Here is a 14475-nt window from a genome sequence, read left to right as displayed (position 1 = left end):
GCTTATTAGAGAAAACAAGATGGAGTCAGGGATAATGTTAGGAGGCGAAACAAATGCCATAAAGTCTTGGGCTCTTGCTGTAAGCTAGCCACAATTTGAAAATTGGTTCATAAGCATTTTGAAAGCTGTATTTTCCTATTCCTATAGCATCAAGAACAGTGAGTGTCACACAGTGGCTATTTTGGGAAACATCTTCCCTTTATGAAATAATGCTGCCAATTACTACAGATTTTCCATATTTCATTGTGAAGCTGAAAAATGGTAAGAAAAAATACAAAGTGACTGGACAAGAGATGAATCATACTTACAATCTCATTGTAAGTGGGGTCAGTACATTTTGGAACAGATTTTGTTTTCCTCCTCCGGGCTTCACTGGGATACGGTAAAAGATAAAATTCAACATGTGCGCTGGGCGCGGAGCCATCTGGGAGATGCTGCAGAGAAAAATGGTTATAAATATTAATGTGCGCAGCTATCAAAGAAAACAAATACATGGCTACTAAATATCTAGACCAAAGACAGGATCAAGATTTATTACAGTCACTGTTTACCAGAAAAGAAGAGAACAATCAAAAGAAATACATCACGGCTCCAAAGGAATCCCAAAATACAGTTTAAAGGAGTAAAACAGTCCATCTTAAATTAAGCACTGTTTCAGAGAGCTACATTTAAAACTCCAGTAAGTATGAGTTACTTTAGTTTTTTGTAGTAAAAATGAAATTTGCATTTTTGACAGAAATGGTCAAGAGTTGATATAAGCCACTGGCTGAGATAGGACCTGAGTGCCTCAGGGGACTGTACACCACTTGAAAATTAAAAAAAAAAAGAAAAAAAATATTTCAAGTTTAACACCTAAAATAAGATGTAGCACTTAATGACATGTATATTGCATAATACCATATTTTCAGATAGAATTTAAATAAAATATCAATTAGACCTACTTACAAGATTTTAAGGTAGTTTTAATAATTTTATTATCTGATTCAGGTGTCCCCAACCTCTGAGACCTAATGCCTGATGATGTGAGGTAGAGCTGATGTAATAATAATAGAAATAAAGTCCACAATAAATGTGATGTGCATGAATCATCCTAAACCACCCCCCACTCCAGTCCGTGGAAAAACTGTCCTCCATAAAACCAGTCCTTGGTGCCAAAAATGTTGGGGAGCACTGATCTAAATTATCCTAAAATATATTGGATGATCCGTTTAAAATTGTGTTCTGTGGCGCTCCCAAAGTTGCGTGAGTTCCGGCCTGATTGGTGGATCAATGCTCTCCAGCCTTCCTCCCCCCAAACTTCCCCAACGGCTTCAGAACGTCTCCCTTTTTCAACCTTTTTTCTTATGAATATTTTTATTTCTTAATAAATTTGAAGACAGAGTATACTTTTAAAAGTTTGGAAACAACTGTACTTCAGAGAAATGGGTTCTATCTTTGTAACCAAATGGAGAGAAAATTGTACTAAAAGCTGTGCCTATCTCGCTTGATAAAATGAGAAATGTTTGTGTAATTTACATTTAAAATGGATGATTTGAAAGTCACAATTGAGGAGTTTAAATGCTTATCTTGGTGAATACATCCTAACTACTAAATCAGTAGTTTTCAACCAATTCTGTGAATGACAGTGACAATCACACATGAACATCCAGTGCCATCCCCAAGGTCATTAGCTTGAATTTTACATCGTTCTTTGGCAGTTAGAGAAGCATATTGGAAAGGAAGGAGAGTAAGGAAATGTGATATACATTATTATAGGACTAACTTCTATTCTGTTCTAATTTACATAGTAAAAATCATGTCATCAGGAGAATCTGGGTCTTTATTATTATTCACAAATTAGATAAAATACATCTGGACACATGCACATGTCCAAATGCTAAGATCATCAAAACTGCTGCTTTGGATGGTGCTCAAGGTACCTTGCTCCACTCAAAACCCTCCCCCAAGAGGAGCTCTGGAATTTTTCAATGACACAATGGACTTTTCTGTGACACAGAAAAACATTGCTATTAATATTTGAGAGAGCTGATTTTGTGTGTGTGTGAGAGACAGAGAAAGAGAGAGAGAAATGAAGGCAGTAAAGTGTTTCTGCTCTGTGTAATTGTCTCTCTTTCCTACCACGGGGCTTGAGCATTCCATACCTATAATCACTGTATGTGTCATCTTAGTGGTGACATCTTAGAATTGTGGTTCTGGGAGGGGCTTTTTGGTTGCAGTCTGGGCCCCCAAATTTCTCAACCGTGTGGCTTTTGGTAGATAACTTCTCTGTGGATCGGTTTCCTAACCTCTTAAATGGAGATAAAGGTGGTGTTGATCTCAAAGCATTCAAAAGATTAAATAAAATAAACCATGTAATGTGAGTATAGTGCCTGAAAGAGTAAGATCCAATATATGCTTCCTACTATTTTTATTTTCTATAAATTGAATAAGAATACACTATATGCACTGATTGGACTAGATAGCCCTAATGTACTCTGACATTTGAGAGCAGGATTTCTCATCATTGACACTATTGGCATTTGGGGCCAAGTGAGTCTTTGTTGTAGGGAGCTGTTGTGTGCACAGAGGATACTTTAACAGCATCACTGACCTTTACCTACCAGCCTGCAGCAATACCATCCTGCTAGTTGTGACAGCAAAGATGTTCCCAGACATTGTTAAATGACCCCTGGGGGGCAAAGCTGACCCCAATTGAAAACCACTGATATTGATGACTCCCAAATTGGAATCTGTAATTCAGCCTTCAGATTCCAGTCTAGTGACCTATGAAGAGCTCTACAAGTAGGTTACACTCTAACCAAAATTCATCTTCACTTTCCTCACTACTCCAAAATCGATTTCTTTTTCAGCCTGTTGAAATTGTATTAAATGATACAGTTTCATTTCTCCAGTATCTCCCTTGTCACTGATTTTCAAATCCAAGTATGTACCAAGATCAACATCCTCCCTTTTTGCTTTAGTTCATCTGCCACCATAGATCTTTATTCCCTACCTTATAATTAGATTTCAGTTCCTTTTTTGTGTCCCAGTCTTCCCACTTCATTCCCTCATTTATTCTGTTTATCACTGTTGTATTTAACCTTCTTGGAAACTGTTTTGACTGTGTCACTTTCCTTCTCAGAACATTTCAAGGATTCCCCACAAAGGGATAAGCTCCCAATCACAGAACAGAAAAAGGATTTTGTATACCAGCTTTCACCAGGCATTTACTAATTAAAGGTTTGGGCTTCTGTTTCCAATTAGTGTCTTTGACAAGATCTTTGAATATCCTATTGTTTTCAGAATAATAGAACAATTTAAGTCAGGGATGCGTTTGATTTGAGCAGCACAGTTAGTCTGTCCTTAGCAGCTGTAAATATGCAGACATGGATTTCTCAAGTCTTTAAGAAAATTCTTTTTCCCCCTAAATAATACACCTAGAATGCAGGAGACCCTGGTTTGATTCCTGGATAGGGAAGATCCGCTGGAGAAGGGATAGGCCACCCACTCCAGTATTTTGGGGCTTCCCTTGTGGCTCAGCTGGTAAAGAATCCACCTGCAATGTGAGAGACCTGGGTTCCATTCCTGGATTGGGAAGATCTCCTGGAGCAGGGAAAGGCTACCCACTCCAGTATTCTGGCCTGGAGAATTCCATGGACTGTATAGTCCATGGGGTTGCAAAGAGACGGACATGACCGAGCAACTTTCACTTTCACTTTTTTCCTGTAGCAGCTGTCTTATCAACACTTTTCCCTTGCTCCTCTTACTGGGACTGTAACCTGCCCCTTAAAGATCTCAGATGATATGTCAAAGAAATCACTAGGTGTCTTTTCATCAACACTTCTCATTTCACCCTTATGTTTATATGAACTAAATTTTTATTTTAAAATGACTAAATAACTCCTACTTGTCTGTCTTACCCCAGGATTGTATTCTGGTTGTGTTTTAGACCTTCACAAAGACTTAACACTTTGAAGAGTGATAAGGCTTGGGGTTAGAGTTCTTAGTCTGAGGTTCAGTCTAAACAATGAGACGTTTCCTTGTATCACCCAGAGGACGTTCTTATTCATGGTTGGCTAAGGTCAAGGAACACTACCACAGTCTTCTAGAATTCTGCCTGATGTTCTTACTGTGCTCAGAAGATGATGTGAAGTCATCCAAATTTCATTTTGTTGCCTAGACCAATTCTGAATTTTTATATTCTAGATTTCCCGTTAAACTGCTTATTATTTTTCAAAGTTCAATAAATAGTTTTATATGTGTGTTAGTTTCCTTATGAGATAAGAAATCATTTAAAAGGAAAATCCATGTCTTCTTGTTCCTCTCTTCCCCTACCCCTGCATTTGCTTTGGATTTTGCTGCATTGGTTATTTTATCCTGCTAACCTAACCCCAACCCTCATTTCCTTCTTCTAAGCGTTCAGTATGTTTCTGAATCACCAATTAAAAACTTTAAATCCTCACTTGAGATTGGGCTTTTCTTTACCTTATTCGTGTCTTTCTTTTCACAGCTGTCTTCCTCAATAGCATTCTTTTCCTTCTTAGAAGCTCTAACCCTAACACAGTACTTGGCACTTAGTCAATACTCAAGAAATGAAGCAAAATGAAGTAGAAGTCGCTCAGTTGTGTCTGACTCTTCACGACCCCATGGACTATACAGTCCATGGTATTCTCCAGGCCAGAATACTGGAGTGGGTAGCTGCTCCTTTCTCCAGGGGATTTTCTGAATCCAGGGATCAAACCCAGGTCTCCCTCATTGCGGGCAGATTTTTACCAGCTGAGCGTCCAAATACTCAAGAAGCAGCTATCAAATGACTGAGTAAATAAGCCATATATTTATAGTGCCTGGCTCTTCGAAAGTTATTCATAAATATTTGCTGAATCATTATTTATAATGCAATATAAAAACCAGTTTGTTCCACAGTTTGTTGTGATCCACACAAAGGCTTTTGCGTCATCAAGAAAACAAGTAGATTTTTTCTGGAATTCCCTTGTTTTCTCTATGATCCAACCAACGAATGTTGGCAATTTGATCTCCGATTCCTCTGCCTTTTCTAAGCCCAGCTTGTATACCTGGAAGCTCTTGACTCAAGTATTGCTGAAGCCTAGCTTGAAGGATTTTGAGCATAACCTTACTAGGATGGGAAGTGAGCACAACTGACTGGTAATTTGAACATTCTTTAGGACTGCCCTTTTTTGGAATTGGGATGAAAACTGACCTTTTCCAGAGGATGAGATCATTGGATAGTATCACTGATTCAATGGACATGAACTTGGGTGAACTCCAGGAGATGGTAAGGGACAGGGAGGTCTGGCCTGCAGTCCATGAGGTTGTAAAGTCAGACATGGCTTAGCAACTGAACAACAACATAAAAACCAGAAGTCTTCCTAACTTCCTAAGATATAAGTAGTTTCTGTTACCTACTGCAACATTTCTTACTGTGCTGCTAAGTTGCTTCAGTCATGTTCGACTCTGTGCAACCCCATAGACGGCAGCCCACTAGGCTCCTCTGTCCCTGGGATTCTCCAGGCAAGAACACTGGAGTGGGTTTCCATTTCCTTCTCCAATGCATGAAAGTGAAAAGTGAAAGTGAAGTCGCTCAGTAGTGCCCGACTCCCAACGACCCCATGGACTGCAGCCCACCAGGCTCCTCCATCCATGGGATTCTCCAGGCAAGAGTACTGTAACCAAGCAATAAAAAGCCCACTGGATGGACTTAAGAGTCTGTCATAAACAGTGAAGTAAGTCAGAGAAAGGAAAACAATATTGTATATTAACATGTGTGCATATGTGTGGAATCCAGGAAAATGGTATGGATGAACCTATGTGGAAGGCAGAGATAGAGACACAGACGTAGGGAATGGATGTGTGGACACAGGGGACGAGGTGGTGGGCTGAATTGGGAGACTGGGATTGACATATGTGTGCTGCCAAGTGTAAAACAGATAGCTATTGGGAAGCAGCTATATAGCACAGGGAGCTCTGCTCCATGCTCTATGATGACATAGAGGGGTGGGATGGTGGGTTGGGAGGGAGGTCCAATATAGAGGGGATATGTGAATATTTTTAGCTCTTCCTTGAGAGTCCCTTGAACTGCAAGGAGATCAAACTAGTCAATCCTAAAGGAAATCAATCCTTTTGAATATTCACTGGAGGGACTGATGCTGAGGCTGAAGCTCCAATAATTTGGCCACCTGATGTGAAGAGCCGACTCATTAGAAAAGACCCTGATGCTGAGAGAGACTGAAGGCGGGAGGAGAAGGGGACGACAGAGGATGAGATGGTTGGATGGCATTACTGATTCAATGGACAGGAGTTTGACCAAACTCCAGGAAGCCTGGCATGCTGCTGTCCATGGGGTCGCAAAGAGTTGAACATGACTGAGCGACTGAACAACATAATTGATTCACTTGGTTGTTCAGCAGAAATTAACACAACACTATAAAGAAACTATCCCAGTTAAAAAAAGAGAAAAAAAGCTGACTGCAGGGTAAAATAGATGTATCTTGGGGTCTGCTTCCCAGGTCTGTCCTAGGTGTTTACCCTGAACGCAAAGCTGTCTGAAGGCAAGCTGTCTGAAGGCATCTCTCTGCTAGAGCTGATCTTTTCATGCACACCGCTGCATCAGGAACTTATGCGTTAAGGTCTGTTTGTTATGTTCAGTATCTTAATGTAGCCGCTCAGTTGGCTATATCCCGACCCAGGGATGGAACCCAGGTCTCCCGCATTGCAGGCAGATTCTTTACCATCTGAATAGTCTCTTAATGCTTCACTTCAAAAACTTTGACTTCATCTAATCTCTCAGATCCTGTTAGACAATTAGATCCTTATGACCCTTTCTTACTCCTTTTTTGCTCCAACTGGAGCTAGACTGTATTTGTAACATAACTACTTGCACTCTGTCTCAGAATGAGTCCTTGGTCACCATTCTTCTCACTCAGAGGCTTGATCTCTAATTGCTGTCCTTTTCCTGAGATCTTGTTTACTCTTCTGTGATAGTCCTCTCAACCCTCCAGACTTTACTAACTCATTAAAAATCTCCTTGACAATAAGCACAGCAGGTTATTTAAGTCTGCTTCTAGGAGCTAATGATTATCCAACAATTTCTTGGGGACCTAATAAATGGCAGAGTGTGAACTAAAGTCATATTTTTGCGCTACATTCCTATGCCCTCTCGCAACCACCAATAAGTTTTCCTCTCCATGTCCTGCTGTGTGGAGTACATGGAGGAAACAGAAAGAGGTACATTCAGTTTAATTGGAGGAGTGCCTTATGGGGGATTTTGTGTGGGGGCAGGGAGATGGCCCCACATTAGCAGCAAGCACTCCCTGCAGAGGAAATAAATATGTCTCACACGTATTTACTATTTTTTCAAATATATGTAGGCGCTTTTGTTAACACAATTTTATTATTTAAAAGCACTGCTGCATTTATAGTAGTTTTAAACACTTTTTGTATTTCTTAGATATATCAGATAGCAAAAGGACTTCAGTGGCATCTGAGAAATCAGAAACTTTTTTGCTTGTTTAAAAAGAGGCTCCTCTAGTTGAAAAGATTAGAAACAAAAGTCTTAGGATACTCTTAGCATTCACTGGTGGAAGAGACTTCTCAACTGAAGAGTGAAATATAGGGGATTCTCGTTTTAAATTAGAAAAATTATATATATATATATATAAACATATACATTAGTAAATCTTTATTCACAATGTGTACTTAGTTGCTCAGTCATGTCCTACTCTTTGCAGGCCTGTGGACAGAAGCCCATTAGGCTCCTCTGTCCATGGGGATTCTCCAGGCAAGAATACTGGAGTGGTTTGCCATGCCCTCCTCCAGGGGAATTTCCCAACCCAGGGATTGAGCCCATGTCTCCCACATTGCAGGTGGATTCTTTACCATCTGAGCCACCAGGGAAGCCCAGTGCCACCTGGGTAGCCCTGTTAATAGTTAAATATGCCAAATTTCTGTCTTCATTTCTTGCCTTAGGTTGCACACAGCCTTTCAAATGGTTTTCAGTGTTACTTTTGTATTTTTTGTGATCAGTGGATGAAAGTATCTTGAAAATATAATTTATCAGAATTGAAAAAATAGTAAGCAGTAGTAAGTTGGTGTAGAAAGAAAACGAAATATAAACTGTTTGTTAAGTAAATAAAACCATCTTCACATTGTAGGGTATGCCAGCAACTCTTCATATGAGTATATGAAAAAAGACTTTTATCTTTCATACACAGTAATAATAATAAGAGCTACCACATCGTGAATATTTAGTTCATTTAAAGCACTCTCTTAAAATAATCATTGAGCTGGTATTGTCTTTATTTTATTCAAGATTTTTCAATGTACAGGCTATGCTTTTATCCACTATCTTGTAAGGTCTCTACAGAGAATGCAAAGGAAACTGACAGATTCAAATTAAGAGCACTTCTAGATCAAATTTTCTTAGTTATGTGATGAAGGTACATGGTTTAAAAATATCAGACTCTTTGGAAGTGTCTGTAGATTAATTCAAAGTTTAATTGTATTTAATAGGTTATTATCTTTTTGATGAATAATTTATGAGAATTTTCCATCAAGTTTTTTTTTTTTTTTTTAACTTAAATGTTTCCAATCATAGGGTAGTATAGGCATTGGTAGAATTCAACTGACAACGATTAAAACAAGATAGGACTATCAAAACCTGAGGTCTATGCCAGAAACAAAACAATGTAATAAAAAAGTATTTCCCTCATTTATGTGCCTGCCAAATGGCAATTTTGAAATTCAGGCTGGCCATCATGAAGAGGGTGTTTTTATAAAATGACAATGTACAATAAAAGTACAGGAGTACAATAAAAATGCTTGTGATGTATGGTTTGCTGTATGCCTCAAAGAAATGGTGGAATGGTTTTTCCAGTCTTTGTGTTAATTTGTGTAGAATGGGATGATTTCAGGTCTTCGTGAATTCAATTCGAATGGTCTTCTGCTTCATTTCACATCAATTTAAGCCTTAAATAGAGCTTATCATCAATAGGTGATTTCCAATAATTAAAAAAAAAATCAAACTACCATATGTCTAGCACTTTGGATGTTCTGAGAGAGGACACAGAAAAGTGATCAAAATAGTTTCTGCCTTCAAAGCAATAACAAACTCATTGGCATGATCATCTTGTATCATATATATATATATTAAAATTTTTAATCCTCTACTTAATATAGTTAGCAACCAGACAGAAGTCACAGTCTACTAGATAGAAATTCTTTTCTGACTCAGTACATATGGATTGAATTGCTTTTAAAAGTTCAGAATTCTAACTAGGACTCCAGACTTTCACTGAAGTATCTTGTGAAGCTTGAAAAGTTTTTCCATTTCTCAGTCTTAATAACATGTAACAAGTAAGGCATTAACCTTATTTACTTTTTACAATCTACCTAATAGATAATACTGAAGAACTATTTGAGTTAACTGGTAATTAATTTTTTTTTTTTTTTTACAGTTGCATTGAACCACTGTAGATGATTTCCAATTTCCAAAGCCTTAGCTTCTATTTACAGTGCTGAGAAATCGAAATACAAGAGACAGACTATGTTTTGTTAGTGATTGCTGAGGAATTGTGATGAACAGATAAATACTGGAAGGTTAGCTTTGATGATGTTATATTTGATAGATGGGAGAAAAAAAGATGAATTATAAAAAGCAGAAACTAGTAATTTAGAGGTAAAATGTAACACTTTTTTTTTATCCATATACCTCAAATATTTGCCTTGATCATGTCCAACTAAACAGTTATGGCTAATATGCTAGATCAGATCATCGGGACTGAGTTATGACCGGCTGGAATGATGAACTATATCTAACAAAGTTAAAAACAATAGACTGAATGTCAAATTCTTCTTTTGGGCCTGGAAAACTCATTCTGCAAATCCAGGGTATGAAATTCTTTTTGCTTTCCTCCACTGGAATAGGCATTTTTCTTTTGTTGCTGAAGGGGATATGCCATCTGCAGAAATCTAAATTGACATTCCTTTTTATTTTCCAATTCTTTAACATGTTCCCCTGTCTTCAAGCTTTGGTTATTTCTTACCTACATTTTTTTTTTTGTTCTCCTACTTGCCAAGTGTTTTTCTCTAGCTCTTTCACAATTTTTTCCCACTATCTTTGGTTTTTAGCAGTTTGAGAACAATATATAAATGCATGCTTTTGTTTGAGCTTTTCCTTTTGGTACTCAATAAGGTACTTAAATTTATAAATGTATGCCTTTCACTAAACTTTGTACATTTCTGGCAATTATTTCTTCAAATATTTTTCTGCCTCAAACTCTTACTTCTGTCTTTGGAGTCCAGAAACAAATGTGACCTAATGTTAGATCTTTGAGTATTTTCCCACAGACCTTTAAAATTCTATTCTTCTTTTTCTAATATTTTTTCTCCATGTTCTTTAAATTGGATAATTTCCCTTGATCTATCTTCTGGTTTACTGACTCTCCCATCATCTCCATTCTTCTCTTGAGTGCAAGATTTTTAATTTTAGATATTTTATATTTAAGTCCTTAAATTTATACTGGTACTTAAAAAATGAAGCTTAGGGTTAGGGTTAGGGTTAGGATTAGACCATTAATAGAACAATATCAATATAGCATTATATTAATTTTAGGGGTACAACATAATGATTTGATTATGATGCCTAATTTACACCCATGACCACACAGAGTTAAATTTTTTTCTTATGATAGCAAAAACTTTTAAAATCTACTCTCCCCAGCTTTCAAATATACAATACAGTATTATTAACTATAGTGAGCATGCTGTACGCTGTATCCTCAGTTATTTATGTATTTTATAACTGATAGATTATACTTTTTGATTCCCTTTATCCATTTCACCCCTTCCCTGATCTCTGGCAGTCATCAGTCTATTATCTGTATCTATAAGCTTGGTTTCATTTTTTGTCTAGATTCCACATACAAATGAAATCTTGTGGTATTTTCTTTGCCTGACTTGTTTTGCTAAGCACGGTGCCCTTAAAGTCCATCCATGATGTCACCAAAGACAAGATTTTCTTCTTTTTATGGATGAATAATATTCCATTATATGACTATACACTTTCTTTATTCATTCATCCATTGATGGACACTTAAGTTGCCCCCACATCTTGTCTACAGCCAATAATGCTGCAGTAAACATGGAGGTACACATATAATTTTGAATTAGCATTTTCATTTTCTTTGAATAAATATTCAGAAGTAAAATTGCTAGATCACATGGTAGTTCTATTTTCAATTTCTTCAGGAAACTTCATATTTTTTCATAAGGGAAAATAACAATTTACATTTCCACCAACAGTGGATGAGGGTCCACTTTTCTATACATCTTTGCCAACACCTGTTATTTCTTGTCTTTTTTTTTTTATAATAGCCATTCTATTTGTGAAGTGATATCTCACCATGGTTTTGATTAGTATTTTCCTGATGATTAGTGATGTGCAATACCTTTTCAAGTACCTATTGGCCATCTGTATATTTTCTTTGGGAAAATGTCTTTTCAGATCATCTGTCCAGTTTTTAATTTGCTTGTTTGGTTTTCTTGCTGAATTAAATGAGGTCTCTGTATTTTAGATATTCGTCTTTTACTAGATATCTGATTTGTTAATCATGTATCTTACTCCCATTCAGTAAGCTGCCTTCTCATTTTGTTGATGATGGCTTTCCATGATGTGTGGAAGCTTTGTAGATTGATATAGTCTCACTTGTTTATTTCTCCTTTTGTTGCCTTTATTTTTGGTATCAAATCCAAAAATCATCAGAAAGATCAATCTCAGGGAGCCTTTTTCCAGTGTTTTTTTTTTTTTTTTTGCCTAGGTGTTTTATGGTTTCAAGTCTTACATTCAAGTCCTTAATCAATTTTGACTTAAGATTTGTGTATGGTATAAGATGGGCTCCCCTGGTGGCTCAGGTAAAGAATCCACCTGCCAACGGAGGAGACTCAGTTTCGATCCATGGGTTGGGAAGATTCCCTGGAGAAGGAAATGGCAATCCACTCCACTATTTTTTGCCTGCACAGAGGAGTCTGGCAGGCTACGGCCCATGGGGTCACAAAAGAGACAGACACAACGTAGCGACTAAATAAAAGCAACAAGTATAAGATAGTGACCCAGTTCCTTTTTTTTTTTTTTTTAAAGCATGTAGCTGTCCAGTTTTCCAAGCACTGTTATTAAAGAGACTGTTTTCCCCTATTGTATGTTTTAGGCTCATATGCCATAAATTTGTTCTTTCTCAAGACTGCTTTGGCTATTTGGGGTCTTTTATGGTTCCATACAAATTTTAAGATTGTTTCTTCTGTTTCTTTGGAAAGGCCATTGGGATATTGGTAGAAAACTGATTCATATTGAGATGACTCAGAGGGATGGTACGGGGAGGGAGGAGGGAGGGGGTTCAGGATGGGGAACACGTGTATACCTGTGGCGAATTCATGTTGATGTATGGCAAAACCAATACAATATTGTAAAGTAATTAACCTCCAATTAAAATAAATAAATTTATATTAAAAAATATTGAGTGAATCTGTAGACCACTTTGGGTAGTATGGACGTTTAATGTTAATTCTTCCAATTCATGAGTATGGAATATTTTCCATTTACTTTTAATTCTTCAAATTTATTTTGGTATCTTATGACTTTTCTGTGAACAGGTCTTTCATCTCCTTGGTTAAATTTATTCCTAGGTATTTAATTCTTTTAAATGCAGTTATACTTGGAATTGTTATCTTAATTTCTCTTTCTGATTGCTCATTATTATTATAATGCAGGTGATTTATATATATATATATATATGTATATATATGTATTTTCTGCTTTTTGGAAGTTTGCTTTATGCCATTTTGCTTTTAGGAAAAACCTACATTATCACCTGTTTTTGCTAACTGAACAAAATCCAGAGAATTTTCGCTTTTACAAGGAAAGGTGAAAAGTGAAAACAGCCTTCAGTGTTTTTGGGGGGCAACAATCTGTTAATAGCATTGCTCTCATTGCTCAAGGTAGCATGAACCCTGAACAGTGAGATATGCTGCCAAGCTCATTCCCCAAGAACAACACTTAGAACTTCAGTATCAAGCTGCTATAGCTCTGAACTGTCTGTAAGCATGTATGCTTTATCTTGATTTATTCTGTGAATTTGTTAGCAAAATGCACCTGAAGGTAATTGCTTTTTCATTTTTGCCATTTTGGCTTACTTAAGATTTCATAGGAATGCCCTATTTTTAGATAGTGAGGGAAATGTAGTGATTTCATATCCTGCAATTTTACTGAATTTATTTATTAATTCTAATAACTGTTTGAGAAGTGATCAGGGTTTTCTATATGTAATATCATGTCATCTATAAACAGGGACATTTTTATACCTTCCTTTCCAATTTGGATGCCTTTAATTTCTTTTTCTGACCTAGCTGAATAAGAGTGGTGAGAGTTGGTATCCTTGTCTTGTTCTTGATTTTTGAGGAGAAGCTCTAAGATTTTTACCATTGAGTACAATGTTAGCTGCCCTCCCCCTGCTCCTGCCCCCCCCGCCCCCCACCCCCCCACAGTCCCTTTCATGGATCACAGCCTTGTTGTGGTGAAGGGGCTTGTGTAACTCAATGAAGCTACGAGCCATGCCATGCAGAGCCACCCAAGATGGACAGGTCATAGTGAAGAATTCTGACAAAATATGGTCCGCTGGAGGAAGAAATGGCAAGCCACTCTAATATTCTTGCCACGAGAACCCTATGGACAATATGAAAAGGCAAAAAGATATGATGCTGAAAATTGAGGCCCCAAGGTGGAAGGTGTCCAGTATGCTACTGGGGAGGAATGGAGGGAAATTACTAATAGCTCTAGAAGGAATGAAGCCTGAGCCGAAGAAGAAACAAGGCCCAGTTGCAGATGTATCTGGTGGTGAAAGTAAAGTCCAATGATGTTAAGAACCATATTGCATAGAAATGTGGAATGTTAGGTCCATGAATCAAGGTAAATTGGATGTGGTCAAGTGGGAGATGGCAAGAGTGAATATTAACATCCTAGGAATCAGTGAACTTGTAGGGAAGGGAATGGGTGAATTTAATTCAGATGGCCCTTATATCTGCTACTGTGGGTAAGAATCCCTTAGAAGAAATGGAGTAGCCCTCAGTGTCAACAAAAGAGCCCAAAATGCAGTACTTGGGTGCAATCTCAAAAACCACAGAATGATCTCAGTTTATTTCCAAGGCAAACCACTCAAAATCACAGTAGTCCAAGTCTATGATCCAACCACTGATGCTGAAGAAGCTGAAGTTGTATGGTTCTATGAAGACCTAAAAGGCCTTCTGGAAGTAACACTCAAAAAGATGTCCTTTTTATCACAGGGCATTGGAATGCCAAAGTCAAGATATACCTGGAGTTATAAGCAAGTTTGGCTTTGGAGTACAAAATGAAGCAGGGCAAAGGCTAACAGTTTTGTAAAGAGAATACACTGGTCACAGCAAACTCCTTTTCCCAACAACACAAATGGTCAA

At 37.5% G+C, this 14475-nt stretch overlaps 1 protein-coding gene across 1 annotated transcript in view; it reads right to left on the bottom strand.

Annotated features, from left to right (window-relative positions):
• PIK3C2G (phosphatidylinositol-4-phosphate 3-kinase catalytic subunit type 2 gamma) overlaps positions 1-14475 on the bottom strand; it is a 474611-nt gene that overhangs the window by 11631 nt on the left and 448505 nt on the right. The window contains exon 32 of the mRNA XM_070370044.1: positions 309-434. Coding sequence (XP_070226145.1) covers positions 309-434 — 126 coding nt within the window. The remainder of the gene's footprint in view (positions 1-308; positions 435-14475) is intronic.

Source organism: Bos mutus, chromosome 5 (assembly GCF_027580195.1).
Source record: "Bos mutus isolate GX-2022 chromosome 5, NWIPB_WYAK_1.1, whole genome shotgun sequence".
NCBI lineage: Eukaryota > Metazoa > Chordata > Mammalia > Artiodactyla > Bovidae > Bos > Bos mutus.
Note: the sequence above shows the minus strand (reverse complement) of the source record. Positions and strands in the feature narration are given on the sequence as shown.